This window comes from Sardina pilchardus, chromosome 17 (assembly GCF_963854185.1).
Source record: "Sardina pilchardus chromosome 17, fSarPil1.1, whole genome shotgun sequence".
Classification (NCBI taxonomy): Eukaryota; Metazoa; Chordata; class Actinopteri; order Clupeiformes; family Clupeidae; genus Sardina; species Sardina pilchardus.
The window spans coordinates 29,028,615-29,049,744 of record NC_085010.1 but is presented as its reverse complement, the minus strand read 5'-3'; the positions used below and the strand labels follow the sequence as shown (position 1 = coordinate 29,049,744).

At 45.3% G+C, this 21,130-nt stretch overlaps 1 protein-coding gene across 4 annotated transcripts in view; it reads left to right on the top strand.

Annotated features, from left to right (window-relative positions):
• The window catches only part of btbd11a (BTB (POZ) domain containing 11a), a 129,221-nt gene extending 108,098 nt beyond the window's left edge, over positions 1-21,123 (top strand). The window contains exons 4-17 of one of the 4 annotated variants that reach the window (XM_062518392.1): positions 2,601-2,753; positions 4,910-5,075; positions 7,987-8,076; positions 9,858-9,959; positions 10,979-11,072; positions 12,908-13,043; positions 14,592-14,893; positions 15,573-15,751; positions 16,031-16,136; positions 16,501-16,603; positions 16,797-16,878; positions 17,397-17,465; positions 17,941-18,054; positions 18,237-21,123. In XM_062518392.1, the coding sequence (XP_062374376.1) occupies positions 2,601-2,753; positions 4,910-5,075; positions 7,987-8,076; positions 9,858-9,959; positions 10,979-11,072; positions 12,908-13,043; positions 14,592-14,893; positions 15,573-15,751; positions 16,031-16,136; positions 16,501-16,603; positions 16,797-16,878; positions 17,397-17,465; positions 17,941-18,054; positions 18,237-18,458 (1,918 nt within the window). In that variant the 3' untranslated portion in view covers positions 18,459-21,123. Of the gene's footprint in view, positions 1-2,600; positions 2,754-4,909; positions 5,076-7,986; positions 8,077-9,857; positions 9,960-10,978; positions 11,073-12,907; positions 13,044-14,591; positions 14,894-15,572; positions 15,752-16,027; positions 16,137-16,500; positions 16,604-16,796; positions 16,879-17,396; positions 17,466-17,940; positions 18,055-18,236 lie in introns of all 4 variants that reach the window. The other 3 variants (XM_062518391.1, XM_062518393.1, XM_062518394.1) reach the window with 3 other exon arrangements.
• The last annotated feature ends 7 nt before the right edge of the window (positions 21,124-21,130 follow it).

Sequence of the window (21,130 nt, the reverse complement as noted above, 5' to 3'; positions counted from 1 at the left end):
TCAGATCAATTCATTGAAATAATTTAGAAACAACACAGTGGGCTACAGTACTGTATTAACGTCTTCATTGTCCTACTGTGCCTCAAAACTTTACGCCTCCTTTTTGTATTTTCTATACTTCATTTATGTTCTTTTCCTTTCTGGCTACCAGATTTGTTTACTGACATTCTTTTCCCACTAGTTTAGCCTACCATGACCAGAATCTCTTGATCTCACGTCGTGTCTCTTGCAGATAGACTAACGTAGCCTACTACTCCCCACAGGGAAAGGAGGACTTTTTATACATGTTTGAAAACAAATCATTATCAGCCAATAGGGAAACTGCCAGAAGCAACACACAGCAGCTCTTCTCACTGCTAAGTGAGACAATTAGTAATGAATGTACTTAATGCAGAATCAGCACAGAGAGCATGTCATTGTTTAATTATATATTATTCTGGGCCCCCTCCAGACAAGGCCCGGTGCGCCTGCTCACGTTGCCACCCCTACAGAACTGGCCCTGATGGGTGGACAGATGCGTGTTAAGAAGCAATTCATCCACCTGTAGTTCTGTAGAGCTGTTTCTCTCTCTATCTTACCCTTACAGTAGCCTGGCTTGCGCCTACCACTTCTCAAATGAGACGTCTGGCAACCAGACGTTCATTTTCTCGTATTTGAAAAAATGCCCAGATCCGTTCATTGGGCGCCACGGATGTCTATCAAATGCGTCTCTGCATAGCTCATCATGGTCTTGCTTTCTCCCCTGTTCTGTGATTGGCCACCAACATCAGGCGAAAATGGGGGCGTTAGTTTCCGACTGCCTTAGCAGCGTGAAAGAAATCACCGTGCAAGGCAGTATGGGAACACCCAGGCTACTCTTACAGTAGATTATCAAGTGAAATACAGAAGTATATCAAGATAGAAGCCCTTGAGTTGGTCAGTGCATGATATTATACTGTAGGTCTGGTTCAGTGGTATTTAGTTCTATGGAATATTTGAGTGTGGTACACAATGGAGAGTGTACAGTAGCGAGGAATGACTGTGCTGTAAATTTACGCGCATGGTAGTGGCGCCATTTATCTGACGACTCCAGACCTGGCTACTCAAGGCCACATAACTCCAGCTCTAGAAAAGCACCTGAAAAAACTCCCATTACACTGTTCCAATAAACTGGACTGCACTAGACTCACTAAAAGACCTGTTTTTAGTAGATCATCATCTATGCTGGGAACTCCCCTCATTTGGTTGCCATCAGTGTCTAGCAGTGGAGCTTGGACATCAACCATCTGTGTTTTTCCATTCTCTCTCTCTCTCTCTCTCTCTCTCTCTCTCTCTCTCTCTCTCTCTCTCTCTCTCTCTCTCTCTCTCCCCCCTCACTGGGCTCTGTAGTCAGATGAAGAGCCAATGTGTCTTTTGGACAGTGGACCGTTGCTTTAAAGGGTGTGTCCCAGAAACCGCACACACACACACACACACACGACCCAGACGGGAGTTAGGTTGAGAAGGGACTGCGGTTTGTTTGGCCAGCTCTCACATTTCTGGCAGGCCCTCTTCCTGGCCTGTGTGGAGGGGTAGCGCGGGAGGAGTGTCGCTGACCACCGACTCCAGCTCTCACCGCTCATGTCAAAGGACATGCCGCACCGGGCGACTCCGACTTCCCAAATTGTCTTTAATTTGAAACATTATTTATTTGATTTTTTTTTTCTTTCGTTTCGCCAGGCTGAGCGGAAAGAGAGATGCATTTCTGCACCAACAGTGTTTTTAATTGCTTCGCTCCGAGAGAGCCTGGGGCGTTTAAACTGTTCTGGAAGTTTCTGATTTGTGGAGCTTAACGGCTCGGCCAGATTGTTTGCGTTGAACCATTTCAGCGTTATGTAATTGAAAATGTCAACATGAAACCTCCGCAGTCTTGTCTCTGATAATGAGACATTTCTGCTCGCCAACGTCCACGGTAACCACATGGAGAGGAACCTTCTGACCATGAAGGGAAAAAATCCAGCTTTCATCTGCAAAGCATTCTTAGCATTAGTAATTAACAGGAATTTAGCAAAGTCAATTTCAGCAGAATATTTCTGAATTCTTCCTGGAGGGATGCAATTATCTCCGAAGCTATCCAGAATTCCCCTGATGTGTGCTCCTGTTATGATCCAAAACACCAACTGAGTAGCCTAGATCATTTTCACTTCAGTTAATTTATTAATTTACTCAAAATGATTGATTTATACTCTAAATGATTCCAATAATGGTTAAGACTGTTAGTAGTCAATAAATTGACATGGCTATACAACAACTCTAAAGGTAACACTGTACTGTGGTAAGTGAAAATGTCATTAAAAAGGATCCGATGGGAGTCTGCTTTGAACTTTGTTTTGGTACTGTGCTCTCAGTCTCATATCACTGATAGGCCCGTCATGCTAAGCCATCAGTCAGTATGACGTTCCTTTCGTGCTGGGATGTTGATTTGGAGTCATTAGCCTACTTCTCTTCCACGCGCTATATACTGTAGTTGAGCTATGGCGTGGCGTTCAGGTCATTTAGATTTTAGTGTTACTGTGATGTGTCGCATCATGCCGTAAAAACCCTCCTTAGAAGTCTCTGCTCCCCTGCGTCTCCCTCTGCAGGCCGTTCCTGGTACTGCCGCCGCTGATGGAGTGGATCCGGGTGGCGGTGGGCCACACTGAGCACCGCAGGAGTTTCTCGGTGGACAGTGACGACGTGCGGCAAGCAGCCCGACTCCTGCTGCCCGGAGTGGACTGTGAACCCCGGCAACTGAAGTAGGCACACATGTGTACTCACACACACACACACACACACACACACACACACACACACACACACTCTCTCTCTCTCTCTCTCTCTCTCTCTCTCCGATGCATCATTAGGCTGAGTGTCACACTGATGAACATCTGCATATGCATGCTTCAAGAGTTACACACATTTGTCCATAAATACAAACGCACACACGCACACACACACAGACACACACACACACATAAGCACACAAACACACACACACACACACACACACACACACACACACACACACACACACACACACACACACACACACACACACACACACACACACACACACACACACACACACACACACACACACACACACACACATTTATCCCACTAGATTAGCCTACCATGAACAGAATTTCTTGATCCCACGTCTTGTCTCTTGCAGATAGACTAACGTAGACTTAACTACTCCCCACGGTGAAGGGGGGACTTTTTTATACATGTTTGAAAACAAATCATTATCAGCCAATAGGGAAACTGCCAGAAGCAACTCACAACAGCTCTTATCACAGTGTGTGACACTGATCACACACACACACACACACACACACACACACTCATGCACAAGCAATGTCAACAATGTCAACGCTGATAAACCTACAGCAATATCCTACTAAACCATGCATTCAACCCTAGCACTTACATCAAGGTAACCAATCAGAGGCTAATGCCTAGTGCAGGCTTTTTCCTGCTCTATTATCTTGGGTGAACAGACACAACCTCTGACGCATAATAAAGGGTGCAATTTGAACAAACACACACTCTTTGTAATCTGCACCCATTCTGCCCAGGGCTTTCTGTGATTTTGATTATTTTATTTCCTTACCCTGGATCACGTCAGTGAAGCATTTCTCGGAATGGAAAGTTTGAAATCTTAAGCACTTACAGTACCATCGTCGACAACAAATAGCAGAGTACCAAGGTCAGATTCACCATGGAAACAGGCTCCTGAATTTGTTCACCGTTAGATTTGCACTCATCCACAAATACAATATTAGATCTGTCAGTCTCATGTGAGCAAACAAGATAGAAGACATCCAATGCAGAGTCGCCAATGGAAACAGCATCAGCTCTAAGTAACATCGTTTCCCTGTTAGCGTCACTGTAAAACCCATTCAGTAGTGTTGCTCTCTATCGAAAGTTTGAGTTGTTAACAACCGTAATTAGACGCTTGGTTGTTCTTACTCTGGAGTTACACTTTAACTGACGTGAAGAACAACAAAATAGTTTATACTCCCATACCAGAGATTTCACAGCAGCAGGAGGGGCTCTGAGTTCGGTTAACCTTTAAAAGGGTGGGTTTTAAACATTCTAACACAAGATTCCATTCCGCAACAATTCAAGGTTCTAAAATTCTATGTACAATTCAATGAACCCAGATATTCTTTAGAATGTTAATTTTCCAACATTCCTAACACACCGGTGTGACGGTACACTCTTGTGTTTTTTTAACTGGTTGCAGCTTGAAGGTAGAGGAGCTTATGCACTGCAGTTCAACGCGTGAGATCGAGATCGAGTGATTTCGATCGATTTTCCGACCCAAGACCGAAATCGTGACACCTCTAATGAGCACTGAATGGGCAAAGACTATTCGCATTTGTACATTGAAATGGTTTGCAAATGGCCCCGTTGTGTAGTACTGTAGTGCTGGCCTTGGTGCTGGCAGGGGTTTGCATTCATTTGTGGCAGCAGTGTTGAAATGACTACTGAGCTCCAGCAGTGTCCAGCAGTGTCCAGCAGTGGCCAGCAGTGTTTCCTCTGACCGGCTCAGCCGGAGGGGTGTCATGAATGCCTGCTTAGCATGTTAGTGATGGGAAGAGTGTGTCAAGTCAAGTCAAGTCACTTTTATTTATATAGCACATTTAAATACAACAGGAGTTGACCCAAAGCGCTTTACATTAGAAGAAGTCAGATTTGGGCAGGACAGTAGATAAAATAGGGGGCCCAAGAATACACAGGTCTTGGACTAAATAATGCATCAAATAAGTAAAAAGAAAACGATATTAAGAACAGCATGTGATGGGAAGAGTGTGTGACAGGGGTTCTAATGTTTGTCTTGTTTTGGGGGTGGGCTTTGTTTTTGTTTTTGTTTTTGTTTTTGTTTTTGTTTTCTCTCCCACAGAGCGGACGACTGTTTCTGCACCACCAGGAAGCTGGACGCTGCGTCCACGGAGGCCAAGTTCCTCCAGGATCTGGGCTTCCGCATGCTCAACTGCGGCAGGACGGACCTGGTCAAGCAGGCAGTCAACCTGCTCGGGCCGGACGGTATCAACAGTATGAGTGAGCAGGTCAGAGAGAATGGACAAACGTGTGTGTGTGTATGTACATAAACATACGCACACACACGCGCACGCACACACACACACACATTTTAACTACTTTATTTATGTCCGCAATTCATAATAAATGTACAAAAGGACATAAATGTTACAGATGCAGAACATTGCTATGGCATGATCCACCAATGTGGGTCTGATGACAATTCAAACAGCAGATTTATGAATACACACAACACCTTCTTCTCCATATATGGCGACTTCCAATAATGGAGGATATTTAGCAGTATTTGCTTTGCCCTTGCCCACACACACACACACACACACACAAAAACACACAAACACATAAACAACGGCAGGCACGCACAAATGCAGGCACACAAACCCACATAGACATACAAATACACCTTTCTAGCTCTCTCTCTTTCTCTCTCTCTCTCTTTGTGTCCATATACCACACAGTATGAAATAAACAAATACTCTCTCTCTCACACACACACACACACACACACGCACACACAAATTTGCATAAATATGTTGGAAATATCATCCTTTTTGTTTTAGGCAAAATAGTTTGACTTTTAAAAGTGATGATGATGTGTTAGAAGGAAATATCCTTCACGAGGAGCAACAAAGGTAATCAAAGAAAATTGCATATTATCTTTATCTGAATGTCACATTTGCATCTAGATAAGATGCTCTTTGTGGAGGGACTCACTTAAGCACACTCTTGAGTGCCTAGCAGCCAAAGGGGTGGCCAGATTGGAAGAATCTCCCATGATCACAAACAACCCTACAGTAGGGTGACACCAAAGTGCACTGAATGACTGTGCTCTGTGCTCTCTTCAATATACTGTGGCAGATGGCGACACCGTGATACAATACAAGTAAAGCTATTGACAGACATGAATTGGCCCTGTCATGATATCAGTCATTGTCAACATCATGTTTGAGACTGAGTCTTGCTCAACATGCCAAAAGTGTGAGGATGTGTCCGTGTGTGATGGACACCCCAATGACCCATCTGGAGTCAGTAAGAGTGGACAGATTGGCTATGTTCAATCGTAGCTCAATGCAGCAGCGTATGTCCCCATATCTGTTTTTCCACTGAATTCAGGAGCCAGTCTGTTTAGGTTCAATCAGGAAAGGCCTGAAGGGGCTCTTTATTGGGCTTGATGGAAACAGACCCAAATCTGTTTTGTGCAGGCCCATCGTCACCCTCTCTCTCTCTCTCTCTCTCACTCTCTCTCTCTCTCTCTCTCTCTCACACACATTTGCACGTGTACCCTGATCCATGACCTGGCTAGTCGAGCACTCCTGCATCTCCTTCTCCTTGGCCCCAGCTGTGGAATTACACTCCTGCTGATGAAGCACCATCGGGCCGCTCTCACAAGAGCTATTGCTGTCCAGCCTCTCCTGCGCACTCCTGCTGCAAAAGCAAGCGCTTTGCATCCTGCACAGAGAATTGGCCCTGCAGTCCTTGCATTGTATTCATTCTCAATGACAGGAGAGCGAGAGAGAGAGAGAGAGAGAGAGAGAGAGAGAGAGAGAGAGAGAGAGATGTAAGGCCCTGGCCAATTGCATCCTTGCGGTTGCTAACTCTTATCATGGCCCCGTAGTGCAAGCAGAAGTGGGAACAGGGCACAGTGAGTGAGGGGGAGTCCGAGTGCCTGTTGTTCGCTCCCAGCTGGGTGTCATCTGCATCTCCCCCCTTTTCATTTGTGTGCACGGAGCTTGCTCCACATTTCAGTATCATGACAGCAAAAGGCCTCCATTCATTTGAAGGGAGAGGTGGTCTGAGACTTCAATCATTTCAACCGCGCGCAAAAGATGGGATGTCATCTCTCTAGATTACTGTGAATATTACCATTTGTATGCTCTCACTGTATATCAGTAGTCTCACATGCATTGATATGAAAACAAAATCCCAAATTTGGTATCACCGTGCTAAATTTGGTACTATCACTGTGTATTCAATTCCCCAAACCGACCTCACGTTCACATTTACATCCACACACACACTGTGTACGCTCACGCATGCGATAAGTGAATCAAGAATGTGGAGCTAAGCCCAGACAACTGTGTTTTCTTTTCTGAAACCTTCCTGTACCTGCTGTTCCGCCCCACTCCACACTGACGTACTCTCCCTACATACAGTACGAGTATGAGTCCCCATGCGCTGATTGTCCAGCCCTCTGTAGGCTGCACCATATGGAGAGTGTTACTGCGTGGGCAGCCGATGGACAAGATGTGTGTGTATGGATTTAAAGTGTGCAGATCGGCAGCACTGAATCTAAAGTGTCTCGCTGGGTTAGAGTGCGATGTGCTGAATTTAATCGCAAGCTTGTTCTCCAGTATTGCTAGAACTAATCGGATAAACCTACCATCAATTTTTGTTTACGTGTTATCTGTGTTTTCCTTAATATCATTCGAATTGAATTATGTGGTTGCCCTCGATTTAGGCAGTGAAATAGCATGATCTGATCTGCATTATCTACTAAATGGATTGCAAGATTTTTCCTCATCGTTCTTCAATGTGTAATTTCAGCCACATTATTATTTTTACCACGCTTTATTTTTAGCAACTCTTTTACACCTCTGTTAACCCCTTACATTTGATAGGTTTGCTGAAATGTTTTGGTTTATTTTTCCTACATTTAGTTTACATTTAGTGCAGCGTTAATTGCAGTTCAGTATGGCTTGTGGAACCTTAAAAAGACCAACACATTTCTAGATTTTTATCACCGTGTAAAGAAAGTTCACAGTTCAAGATAAGCACATCTCAAACACAGCAACTCCAAAAAGCACCACGAGAAACTAGGTCCTGCCAGGTTCCTCCTTCTGGCCGAACGAGAGGGGGGCTCTTTTTAAAATGACTCCTCTGGTCCTCCATGCAACGAGTCCTGTGTCTGCCTGTCCCCAGGGAATGACCCCGCTCATGTATGCGTGTGTGCGCGGGGACGAGGCCATGGTGCAAATGTTGCTGGACGCCGGAGCCGACATCAACAGCCAGGTCAGTGCTTCGGACGGAGAACAGCGGGGGCTTGCACGTCGTCTGTTGTAGGAATTAAGTGCTGCTGCTGTCAGTGTGCTCAACGTGTGTGTATGTGTATGTGTGTGTGTGTGTGTGTGTGTGTGTGTGTGTTTGTCCTGTAATGTGTAATGTCCTGTCAGTGTAGAGAACTAATTGGAGATTGTGTCATCACTGTGGAAGGTCACTAACTAACCCACGCCAGCATTATGTTTTTTTTGTTTGGAAGGTCTCTTGCCTTATGTGAGATGTGTGTCCTCTGATATAAATGTGACAGTTTGCATTTAGGAATACATTCTTGATGTAGTGGGTGATGTGTGTGATGTTTTGTTGCAAAGACAGCATCTATGGTGGGATTTGTGAAGGTGCACTTTGCGTAATGCCATACTTGGGGTCAGATCCATGAAACTCAGCCCCAGTGCCCCAGTGCTGTGCTTATGACGGGTCCTTTGCTCGACTTACTGCACTTACATGTAGAGGAAACACACTCAATTGATCAGAAACTTCAAATATTTCAGAATATTCTATGTAATCTATATATTTATTATCTAAAGTGTGTCCGATCACAGCAATGAAAAAGTAACAGCACTGGTAATTTCCGTTTCCAAAACAGTGTTTTATGACGTTTCATGGATTTCTCTCCAAACTTGTTGTCTCTGTATTCGATGGTTTTGCTTGCCGTGTGCATCCATATATGTGTAGTCACGCTATCTGTGCAGACATGAACACTGACACAAAGCACCAAATATTTGGGGTATGGACTCCTGACAAGCCAAAAGAAATCAGTGTTGCTCTATATTCAGGTTTCCATTTACGTCAAATCTGTACGTGTACATGTACATTATTTTGTGGAGACAGAATGACACGTCATATAATCATATATCTGAAGACAACAGTGTAGAGATTGAAAAGGGACCATTAGAATATAGCATGAAACTCAGTCAGTCCAATGCCTATTGATGGGGTTGGTTCAAATGACTGATTTCACTGATATAATACCAAATTTCCACATTTGTTGTCTTCAGACTTGTATGCTAATGGAAGACACTACAGTCATATATGGCTGCGATATTTTATACAGTAGATTGATAGATACAGATATGTTTATTTGTGTAAATCTAATACACTTAATATAATAAGAAGAAATGGGTTGACAAAGTGTCTTCTGAACATTTGGTGCATTTTCTCATGAGTCATTCCTGCAGTCGCAGTGCGATTTGACTGGTTTACTCTCTCAGTGTGTGTCTGTGTGTGTGTTTTGACTGGTTTACTCTCTCAGTGTGTGTCTGTGTGTGTGTTTTGTCTGTAGAACCCATTTGACACTGATAGAGGGTCAGGGGAGTGGGATAAGGTCACGACTCTTATGTAGCACAGCGTTAAGGAGCAACATTAGCACAGCCTGAGTTTAAATACTCAAAAGCAGAAAAATGGACCAGTCTGGGCTGAACAAAGGGAAGAACAGCTACAACAACCAAATACTGTTAGACAACTGAAGAGGCATTTTAATGTGCTTCTGTCCATCCAGATGTTGGCATAGTAACAAACTAAAGAGGTGTTACTAGCAGCCTCTCGTTTTTGATTTGCCCACGACTCACTCATGCCTACCTCCATTTTGCTTTTTTTGATTCTTCTTACTCCTCCTCCCCCCCCCCCCCCTTAATGGCTCCTCAAGCCAACTCAACTCTTTCTTTTCTCTCTTCTATCTTTTTTTTCTCAATGGCTTAATATTTCTCTCCCTGAACTTCCAACCTGTGACTTCCCAGGTGCCCAGCACAGTACACAAGCACCCCTCAGTTTACCCCGAAACCAGGCAGGGGACTCCACTCACATTCGCTGTGTTACACGGACACGCCCCTGTCGTGCAGGTAGTGACGACGTGACTTGATGCCTTCACACCTTTTTTTATTTGCACTCTCCCAGATTATTATTGTTATGGGCCAGCATAATGATAATAATTACTTTTATGATATTGGCATAGAGTTACAGTGAATGTAATCCCCCATCCACCTATCCACCCACCCCACCCACCACCACTAACTACTTGCCCCGAGTTCACGCTGCTATTGGAAGTTACTGTAAGGGGAAAAAAACAGATAGATCTTAGTGGGCCTCTGAATGCAGAGTTTATGGGCCAGCTGCATTCAGTCAAGCCCAGGCCACAGTCTGTCTCCTGACATCGCCCGGGACCTCAGGAGTGCTAAGGGCACCAAACGGCAGGCGCAGTAATTGGTTCCAAAAAAAAAAAAAAAACTCCTTCGTTTTTGGGTCTGGATAACCCCTCCTCTCACCTCAAGGTTGGGCAGTTGAGCTCCTCTCAGATCAGATTCAAATGTGACTAAAAGTACTGTATAGAATAGATGACTCAACAGTGTTTAGGCACATCTGTTTTTATAGGACCATTGACAAAGAGGCACATTTAGCATGCCTAAGTCTAGAAGATATGCTTTGATCTCTCTTGACCTTTTGATTTCTTTACTTTTTTTAAAAAATAAGAGATGTATTTAAAGCATTTTATAGTTCTGAAAACCAAAGGCCACTATTTGATTTATGTTAGTACCATATTCATGTGATACGATACACAAGCCTTGACTCTAGAGGACGTTCCATTAGACGCCTCTGCTCCAATCAGACTCAACTATACAGCTCCATTATCTAATCTCACATGTTGTCCCCGTTGGAGAGCGAACCTTGTAGTAAACAGGACAGAGAGCCAGTACAGCTTCAACAGAGCCACGTCCCTCCTAGATTAAGGTTTAGGCTCCCCGAATGCTGCCAGTCATAATAAAGATGTGTCCCCTTCTGCTTCCTCCCTCCTCCTCCTCCTCCTCCTCCTCCTCCTCCTCCCTCGCTCCATTTGCCTGGACGGCGACGCTGCGGACGACAGCTGCTGCTGGACGCGCGGGCTAGTGTGGAGGGGGCTCTGCAGGACGGCACGGAGAACTACGCCGAGACCCCGCTACAGCTGGCCTCGGCCGCAGGTGAGCGGCCCAACACCCTCAGAACCAGAGGCTCTCGTCTCAGAGCCAGACATGACGCCTCTCCAGGCTCAGCCCCCCCCCCCCCCCCCCCCCCCCCTCAGGGGACTGTGTGGAGCCCTCTGTGTACATTACTCCTTAATTGAAAACCGGAGAGCGTGAAGTGAATGCAAGAACAAGGGGATGTGCTGCCTGGCTTGCTCAACGTGTATCCCATTATGGAGGCCTTTATTCAGACTTGTCCTCCACCCCATGCTATCTACTCCATGTTGGGAAAGGCGCCGTGCAGCGTTGGGGGAAAGCTGAAAGGGGAAAAAAAGGCGTCCATTGTAAGCAACTTGGTGTCATCTCGACGCCAAGATAATGAATTTGTTCCCTTCAGGGAGCATTCTGTCTTGCCCGGGCACTGGTGAAATTACAGTTAGAGACCGGGGACAGCATATTTGCATTGCAAAAGCGGCAAAGTGACAGTATGATTCTGTGTCATTCCCTGGCCCCTTGCCCCTTATTTAAATGAGCCTGTATGGCGAGCTTGCGTAACGGTCCTCTGGCGGAGAGAAACATTTTCCTGAAGTGCGGCACGCTGCCTGGGTCCCATAACACAGTTTGACGAGCATGACACACACACACACACAGACACACACATACAGATACACACACACACACACACACACACATACAGATACACACACACACACACACACACACACACACACACACACATACAGATACACACACACACACACACACACACACACACACAGACACACACATACAGATACACACACACACACACACACACACATACAGATACACACACACACAAACACACACACACACACACACACACACACACACACACACACACACACACACACACACACACACACACACACACACACACACACACACACAATGATTTAAACAGTCATCTGTATCTGCTCTTGCCTTGCATCATTAACCACCATGTTTACTTAGCAAGAGCTTCCAAAGGCAGCAGCGGGAGCCACAAGTGCATTTATGGATCCACCTCACGCTATTGATTTAATTAGCTTCACATTGCAAGCAGCTGAAAGCTTTTCCTCCCCCCGTAGTAGTGAATTAAAGCTAACTTCTGCTCGAGTATCGGCCGTTTTGCCTCCCCGCTGTAGTGAATTAAAGCTAACTTGGGCTCAAGTATCAGCCGTTTTGCTGCCGCGCCGCCCATCAGAAGACTGGGGAGACGGAGGTGCTCCTGTTACAGTGGAGAGCACTCAGGCGTAGAGCTGCAATCAGCGCTTCACACATATCTCCGCGAGCGCCATTCTGGTTCCACGCTATTAGGCGCGTCATTTGCTCTCCTCGTAAAAAAAAAAAGAAAAGAAAAAAAGTCCCGCTCGTCGCCAGTAATAGATGCCAAGATACCCACGGCAGGCTCGGGCGTCGGCGAAGGAGGTGGCAGCGCAGTGGCACAGACGGTGTGGTGCTTACGAGAGGCCTCGCGGTCACGGAGGCCCAAGCTGCCAGGCTCACGACCACATTAACCAGCATGTCCAGCCTCCCTCTGTCGGACCCAAAGGTCAGTCGAGGTGTCTGGTCACTGTGCATCTGTGAGCCGAGCTGGGTGACTGGCTCAGCTCCCTGCATCCAGCTCAACAGTACTCACCACTCTCCCAGAGAGCTCCCTCGACCACAAGCCATCCCACCAACCAGATGTAAATCCACCAGCGTTATTCGACTTTTACTGGCAACTTGAGTGCGGTTTGCTCTCTTTCAGATCTGTTTAGGGCCTGTGGTGGTAAAGTGCGGTAGTTTCACTGTGCCCTCCTGACGTGTGGAATGATGTTGTTGTTTGGCAGGGAACTTTGAGCTGGTGAGCCTGCTGCTGGAGAGAGGAGCGGACCCGTTCATCGGCACCATGTACCGCAACGGAATCACCTCCACCCCCCTGGGGGACATGAACTCCTACAGTCTAGCAGCAGCACATGGACACAGGTAAAGCACACACATTATACAAACACACACACACACACATGGCACGCACACACGCACACACACACACACACGCATGCATGCATGCACGCACGCACACGCACACACACACACATGCAGATGTACAGTGATGTACATTGTACATTCAAATTATACATACATACAGTACATGGATGCATACACATAAACCATTATACACAGTCTCCCTCTCACACACACACACACACACACACACACACACACACTAATACATGTGTATAATACAGTATGCATCAGTAGGAAGCACACCATATGCCAAAGCAACTACACGGTGACCTTTCTGCCTAAACACCCAGCAGCCCCCCATGCAGCCCGAGGCCCTATATCATCATTGTCATTGACAGTCACCCTCAACTTTTGCTGCTGTTCCTTCATGCAGCAGCACAATGCAAAGCTCATTAGTATGCAGCCCACATGCGCACGGCAGCCTGGAGCTGAGTGCATTAAGACAGCCGACGCCAAAGCTGCTTTATTAAGCCAATCATTTACCAAAGGGGAGAGGCTGCCGCACTCCCAAAATATTACCATTTTAACTTGACTAGAAAATTGGCTTTTTTTGTGTACTCTCTCAGGCCCCGAAGATGACAACTCGGCAGACGGATTATTCCGTGTGGGCTAGAGTGGGTCTGGAGAGGGCATTGTCAATGGACAAGCAAAATTGGTCATTATCGGCAAAACAATGCCAAAGAGAATAGAGTCGATGAGCAAGATGGTGCTTGTATTGATGCAAGCAGCACAACATTCCACTTGGCAATAACTTTAACTTCTGGGTCATGGCCAGATTCCCCCCTATCCCCTCTAGTGTGACTCAGGGAAGCCCAGTGGACTCGGCAATGAAATAACAGTGATTTGTCTGAGCAACCTTTACTCCTGTGTGCTTTCTAGAGGTGTGTGTGTGTGTGTGTGTGTGTGTGTGTGTGTGTGTGTGTGTGTGTGTGTGTGTGTGTGTGTGTGTGTGTGTGTGTGGTCGGAGGGTTTTTCAATGATGCTAGAACACACATGTGAGCCAATGAGCGTTCACTTGTCATCTTCAGTCTGCTCAGGTCATTGCAGTATATCGTATATACAGTACAGTGCCGCTATGGCAACCACAGTCCATGTATTCATTGGACACAGCATGGTCATCTGTGGGAAGGGCAGATAAAAGACAAAGAAATGTTGTACTCAGGAGTACAATAATAAACCCTCTTGTTTGCTGTCTTGTTTACTGTTGATCAGTGGGATTGCCATGACAATATGCAACAGTATCACAAGAAAGCAGGGGTTCTTTAGTCAGATTAGGCATGAAAGCTTCTCTTAATCACCCATGTTGTTTGTTTGTGTCTGCAGGATCAAAACTGGCCTCCCTTTCTTTAGCTCAGTGAATATTCATGATTTTGTTGTTGTGGTTGTTGCCCTTTGCATTTGTGTTGTTTTGTTGTTTTTCTATTGAGATTTAGCCTGATGTCTTTTCATCTATTTGACACTACGAATCAGAGCGTCAAACCTTGTTTTTTTGTTGGCCTCATCCAGGAATGTATTCAGGAAGCTTCTGTCGCAGGCGGACAAGGACAAAGGCGACGTGCTGTCCCTGGAGGAGATCTTGGCGGAGGGCTCGGAGGCCGGCCAGAGCCAGAGCCAGGTCCAGGGGCAGAGCCAGAGCCAGGTGCAGGGGCAGGGGCAGGTCCAGGGGCAGGTCCAGAAGCGGCCGCCGCAGCCGGAGAGCACGGGCTCCTTACGCATCGGGAAGGCCAAGATGCGCGCGCTGCGGGAGGCCATGTACCACAGCGCCGAGCACAGCCACGTGGACATCACCATCGACATCCGCAGCCTGGGTCAGTCACAGCATACAGCGTTATCTCATACAGTTAGACATCATACAGTTAAAGCCTTATAGTCTTATAGCAGCACATATAGTCTTTCATTAAAGCCAACATTATACAGTCAAAGCCTATTATTTTGTACAGGTATATACATTATACATTTAGAGTATGCTTAATAATACCACACACACACACACACACACACACACACACACACACACACACACACACACACACACACACACACACACACACACACACACACACACACACACACACACACACACACACACACACACACACACACACACACAAACATATAAACACAGATAACCTCCATCTCAAAGCTATTCATGCCGACATACTTCTACATACACAGCTAGGGCCATAGTACTCCACCCATTCATACATATATGTACATAAAATACAGTACTTGTGTATACTATGTGTACTTGTGTACTTGCACTTGTACTTGCACAAATGGTTGTGTGGGTCCATGTGTGACTGAAGTCAGCCTTCCTTAAGTACCCATCAATCACACATGAGGTTGTAGATGGGTTGGGACAAGGTTAGAGCTGTGGGCCGGCGGCTAAGCTAACCTGTATCAACCCTCTCCCCCCTCCCCTCCCCTCCCCTCCCCTCCCCTCCCCTCCCCTCCCCTCCACGCCCCGCCCCTCTGCGCTGGCCTCAGGTGTGCCGTGGACGCTGCACACCTGGCTGGAGACGCTGCGCACCTGCTTCCAGCAGCACCGGCGGCCGCTGATCCAGGGCCTGCTCAAGGACTTCAGCTGCATCCAGGAGGACGAGTACACGGAGGAGCTCATCACCCACGGCCTGCCGCTCATGTTCGAGATCCTCCGCGCCAGCAAGGTTGCATTGCTGTCCACCTCCGGTCCACTTTTGTGTTGCTCTCATAACCCTCGAGACATCGAGAAATTGATGCACCATTTTGATAGATGTGCTTTGTCATCCCTGTTATTGTCATTGATTTGCCTCATGGTGAAGATAGTATTGCTTGCAAACAAAACTGTGGTTTAAAACTGATCGACCAGTTCTAACCAGAATACCTCTGAGTACCTCCATCCAAATCTATCTGGTGTGTTAAATATACAGTATAGCTCATTCAACATCTGTGTGTATGACCAGCAGAATGAGGTGATCAGCCAGCAGCTGTCGGTGATCTTCACTCAGTGCTACGGGCCCTTCCCCATCCCCAAACTCACCGAGATCAAGAGGAAACAGACGTCACGCCTCGGTGAGTGGGCCCAGAGCTTTGTAAAATACCTCCGCTTTTAATCCGTTTGTTCAACTAGAGGTACGGCTTTAGCTCTCTTCAATAATGATGCAAGACATTTCCCCATCTTTTCAGATCCTTTGAAATGTTCTCTAAACAGCCTCTTTCAGAGCCTTTGAAATGTTCATTGGTAAAGAAAAGCAACAGTGCCATCTAGAGGTTTTATATTTTATTACAGTCCTTACGGTCTGCCACTGAAAAGCGTTAACAGAGAATTTAATGACGTCAAATATACAGCAAATGCCTTGGATGCGTTCCATCTTCTAATGCTGCACTGTGTTTACCTACTGGTATATTGGTCATGTCTGTGTTCTTTATCTTCCAGATCCTCATTTTCTCAACAACAAAGAGATGTCAGATGTGACTTTCCTGGTGGAGGGGAAGCCATTTTATGCCCACAAAGTGCTACTCTTCACTGCTTCAACCAGGTACAGTAAGCCTCAATCAGTGGTGGTCTCAGCAACAGGGGAGGAGTTGAATCCACTCCAGAGTAGATCTACTGACACCAATAATATAGTTTTGGTCCTCTAGTCCACATTCCGAGTCTTGTTGACGTCAGTTTCTCTTTCTCCTTGTCTCTTTCTCCCTGTCTACCTCTCTGTGTCTCCTCTGTTCACTCAGATTTAAGTCTCTGCTTGCCAACCGGCCTGCCTCAGAGAACACCTGCATTGAAATTAGTCATGTCAAGTACAATATTTTTCAGGTACGTGTCTGACAGGTTGCATTAGAGTGCTATTTTTGGCTTGTTGGAATGTTAGCAGTGAAAAGCTCCAACAATGGTAGCATTAACACCCAAAGAACAATTGTACATAGAAACAAAAAAAAAATATTATTCCCTAATCTCAATTTTGTATTGTATGAAGGCATCTATCTGATCAACTTGCTCTGATCAGCAGCAGTCTGCCAATCTCATCTTGAAATGATGAGCTTCTCCAGCATCTAATTGGACAGGCTCTTGTTGTGTTGTACTCTTTATCTAAAGTTCTTTAAATTGATACATGCAGTCCTCAACTCTCCTGTTTTTAAAGATGTCATTTGAAGAATTTGAATCTCCAGGTCATTCTATGTTTAGTTTTACCATTTCCTCTCCTAATTACTCCCAACTGCAGACCGCAGACTGCAGAAATAGCTTCATTAGAGGCTGGGTATTAAGATTCACCAGGGCTGCCTGATAGGTGACTATAGGTTTTGTGAAAGGTCTGTTTTGTGTTGTTTTCTCAGTTGGTGATGCAGTACCTGTACTGTGGAGGAACTGAATCTCTGCACATCAGGAACACGGAGATCATGGAGGTAAGCCCCCCCCCCCCCGGCTGTGTACCGCTGTGTCTCAACGTTATTGTGCTGGAACACAAATGACCTCTTGAGGACGTTGAAGTATTGGAAGTCGAAGTCTAAACTGCTTGGATGACAGCTGAGCTGCCATGTCAGTGTCTCGCCACATGGTGGTGCCTGCAGGCGTTCAGCGTTGTCCTTGATGTCGGTCCCACCCCCGCTGAGCTGTTTTACTCTCGCTGCTGTACATTTTGTTAGACGTTGTAGGTGATTAAAGTTAAATGTTTCACGTTCCTTATACTTTTTAATTACGAACAAACCTTTGATAAGTAAAGTGCATCTTGAGGTCAATTTATGACATGCCTTCAATCGCTGTCACTGTTTTTGTTAATTCAAGAGTGTAAGAACAGTCTTGTAGGCATGAATTATTTAAGTCTGGCTTCAACTTTAAGGCTGCTCATAGTAACATTTGTGTTTTGCGGTGCATGAACAGCTCCTGTCTGCAGCCAAGTTCTTCCAACTCGAGGCCCTCCAACGTCACTGTGAGATCATCTGTTCCAAGAACATCACCATAGAGACATGTGTGGACATATACAAACATGCCAAGGTCAGTACGCATGCAAATACACACAACTTTAGGTTACATACGTCCATACGCACAATGAAGACAAAAGGATCACCAAAATATTGTGTGTGTGTGTGTGTGTGTGTGTGTGTAAATGTGAAATGACACAAAACACTGTGCACACCAAAAAGTCACACCAACACATATTTGTCTTGTTTGTATAGTTCCTGGGTGCGAGCGAGCTAGCAGCGTTCATCGAGGGCTACTTCCTGAAGAACATGGTGCTCCTGATCGAGCTGGAGGGCTTCAAGCAGCTGCTGTACGAGGTGGCGGCCGACAGCCCGACCTCCGGCCCCGCGTACGACGTGCTCCACGAGCTGGAGAAGACCCTCGCCGCGCGCATCCACTCCATCCACCTCTCCTCCTCCAAGGGCTCGGTGGTGTGAGGCTCTCCATCGCCCCCACATGGTAGCAGCGGTAAAAACGCCTTCACTGAATGACCCACTTTGCAAAACCACTCCAAGTCCCCCGAGGAGCCCCCCCCTGCCGAAAGGGCTGTGTGACATAACATTCCAGCAACATCCCCACAACGCTGTGGTGACGTATATCTGTTCCGCGTATAAGCCCTACATGGAAGCAGAGAAAGTCGCCAGAGAGAAAGAGAGAGAAAGGGAGCGAGAACTCATGTCTCGGCCAACTCTTCTCTCCAAAAGCACTGTTGTAGGGCTATGTATGAGTTACACTTAGTTTTATATCATTAGCAGTTTACGCATTGTGGAGTTTCACATGTTCTGAATATTACATGTAGCTTTGGTCCCAATGATTCGAGATTATAGTGGACTAATTCTAGATGAAATATGATTCTTTATTGCAGTTTTCAATCTTGTTACTAGTTACTTGCAGCATGACAGGCAAGGTATCTACAACAAAATGAAAATAAAACATGGTCACTGGATCTACATGAACTTAAGTCATCCTAAAACCAGTTTTGTCAAAGTCAAGGTATTAAAAGAAGATATTAGTATTTCGTGTCTATTTATACCACCCACAGAAGACATGACAGTGGCAGATAGATGTTTCGTTTTTATACCCAAATTATCCACAAACTTATATGATTTCTTCGTGGTTCACAAGCTTGTCATGCAGTACGTATCATTCATTTAAGTTTTTGCTAAGTGTTAACTGGATTCAGACACCTGTGTTTGTTAGTTCCTTCATTCTTTAATGTTAGCCTAGTTGGAAATGGGTCAATGATGTCAATAACTTGCATGGGAAACACAATACTGCATTGACTTCTGCAGTGCATTAGTGCTATCAAGTAAAATGCAATTTTTTCTTTTCTCTGTCATTACACAAACACTGTCTGTACACTGAAAACTGTGACCCTGGATTTCAGCTCTGTGTGCTGGCGGAGCTCAGCACTCTGAGACAGGACATGGAGCTGTGGGCGAGACCTTGTGTAGCCGTGCACCCAGCAGCCCATTTGCAAGCGCTTGGACATTTCCCCTCCCCTCTAGCCTGCTGCTTCCAGTGGATATGGTGCCAGCCAATAAAACTTTTCAATGTTGTTACGATCGTGCGGTTCTGTCCCTGCAGCTGCATGTCAGGCTCCTATTATTATTTCTTTTATATTTTATTTTTAAAAAAAACATTGTTTTGTCTCTTTGTGTGTGTTTAGCTTAGTCTCAGTCTCCTGTTAAAGAGTAGTTCACTCCAGAAGGAATGTTTTGTCCCTCACCCATTTTATTTCAATGTCAGTAGCAATGAACGGGAAAGGTAACGGTGATTTTCAAAGGCTAGAAAGGACAAAAGACCAACCATTAAAATACACTTCACAACACTCTATGGTTTTTTTTTTACCAGCACAAGGGGGAATTGATAAGAGACTTTTCATTTTGAGGTGAACTATCCCTTTACATGAACTATCCCCCCCCCCCCCCCCCCAATCTGTTGTTATCTGCTTCTATCCTCATCAACCAAACGGTGCACTGTCTTAGTGGATTTCCATGTAGATACCTGTACAATAACACTGTTGATTCTTCATAGAACATTATTGCTTGTTGTCTCATCCAGTGCAATCCTAAATGTAACAAATTTAAATATTATGTTTCTGTGAAAACTCATTTGAAATGACATCAGAGATTTATTTAGTTCATATATTACATTGAACTATAAAGAATAGAATAAGTTTGTGGAGTGCTATTCCATTGGACAGGCCTGTATGTTACAGTTGTTTAATGTGCAATTGTGGCAGGCAAACCACAACCAGTAGTTCACACAACATCCTTAAGATGTACTCATGATAGAAAACTGTGAAACTATTTTATTTTTTAGCATTAACAATATGAATTTATTTTCTTACAATATTCATCTTTATTTTTAATGCCTCAAAGATACACAGAGTAGAGAAAAGTATATATGTATGGTGCAGAAACATCCTCCTTTATTGAGAGGCCATGGACAAGGACCCAGGGATATGTGGAAGATACGGCAGGGTGCAAAGAGATGTCTATTTGAGTCGAGCCTATGTAAGGATTAGAGTATAGTGAATAGTGATAGAAGTTAAAGGGTAATGCAAGTGATACATTGTCATGGATTGACGTCAAATAGAATGCCTTCATTCAAGGGTCTGCTTCTCTTTTCTTTCTCATTTGTTTCCATATGTACATTCAGTGCTACAGTATGTACAACCATACAATGACTGTGTCGCTGATCGAGTTCAGTTTTGTCACGCCTGGAAAGAAACTTGCTAAGTCCTGCTACTGAAGAGAGCAGCCTGATCTCAAAACGTATTTAGTACATATGTGTACGAAAACACAGTACACGTTAATTCGTAAAGCCGTTTACTAAAGTAGCCGAGCGGTCGGTTTTGAGGGGGATCGGTTTTTGTAATTTCCCAGCCCAGTGACGGGTGATATTATCTTAACTTGGTAATTTCAGTGAGGCATTTAAATGATTCAAAGGCTATTTTCAAACAACATTTAGGCTACAAACCATCAGAACGGAACACAATTTAGTTGAGCAGCCTGATCTCACCAAAAAAGGAGTAAAATGACACGCCGGTTTCTTAAATTGGCGTGTTATTTGACGCATTTCATGCTTTTGGCGTACAATGTCA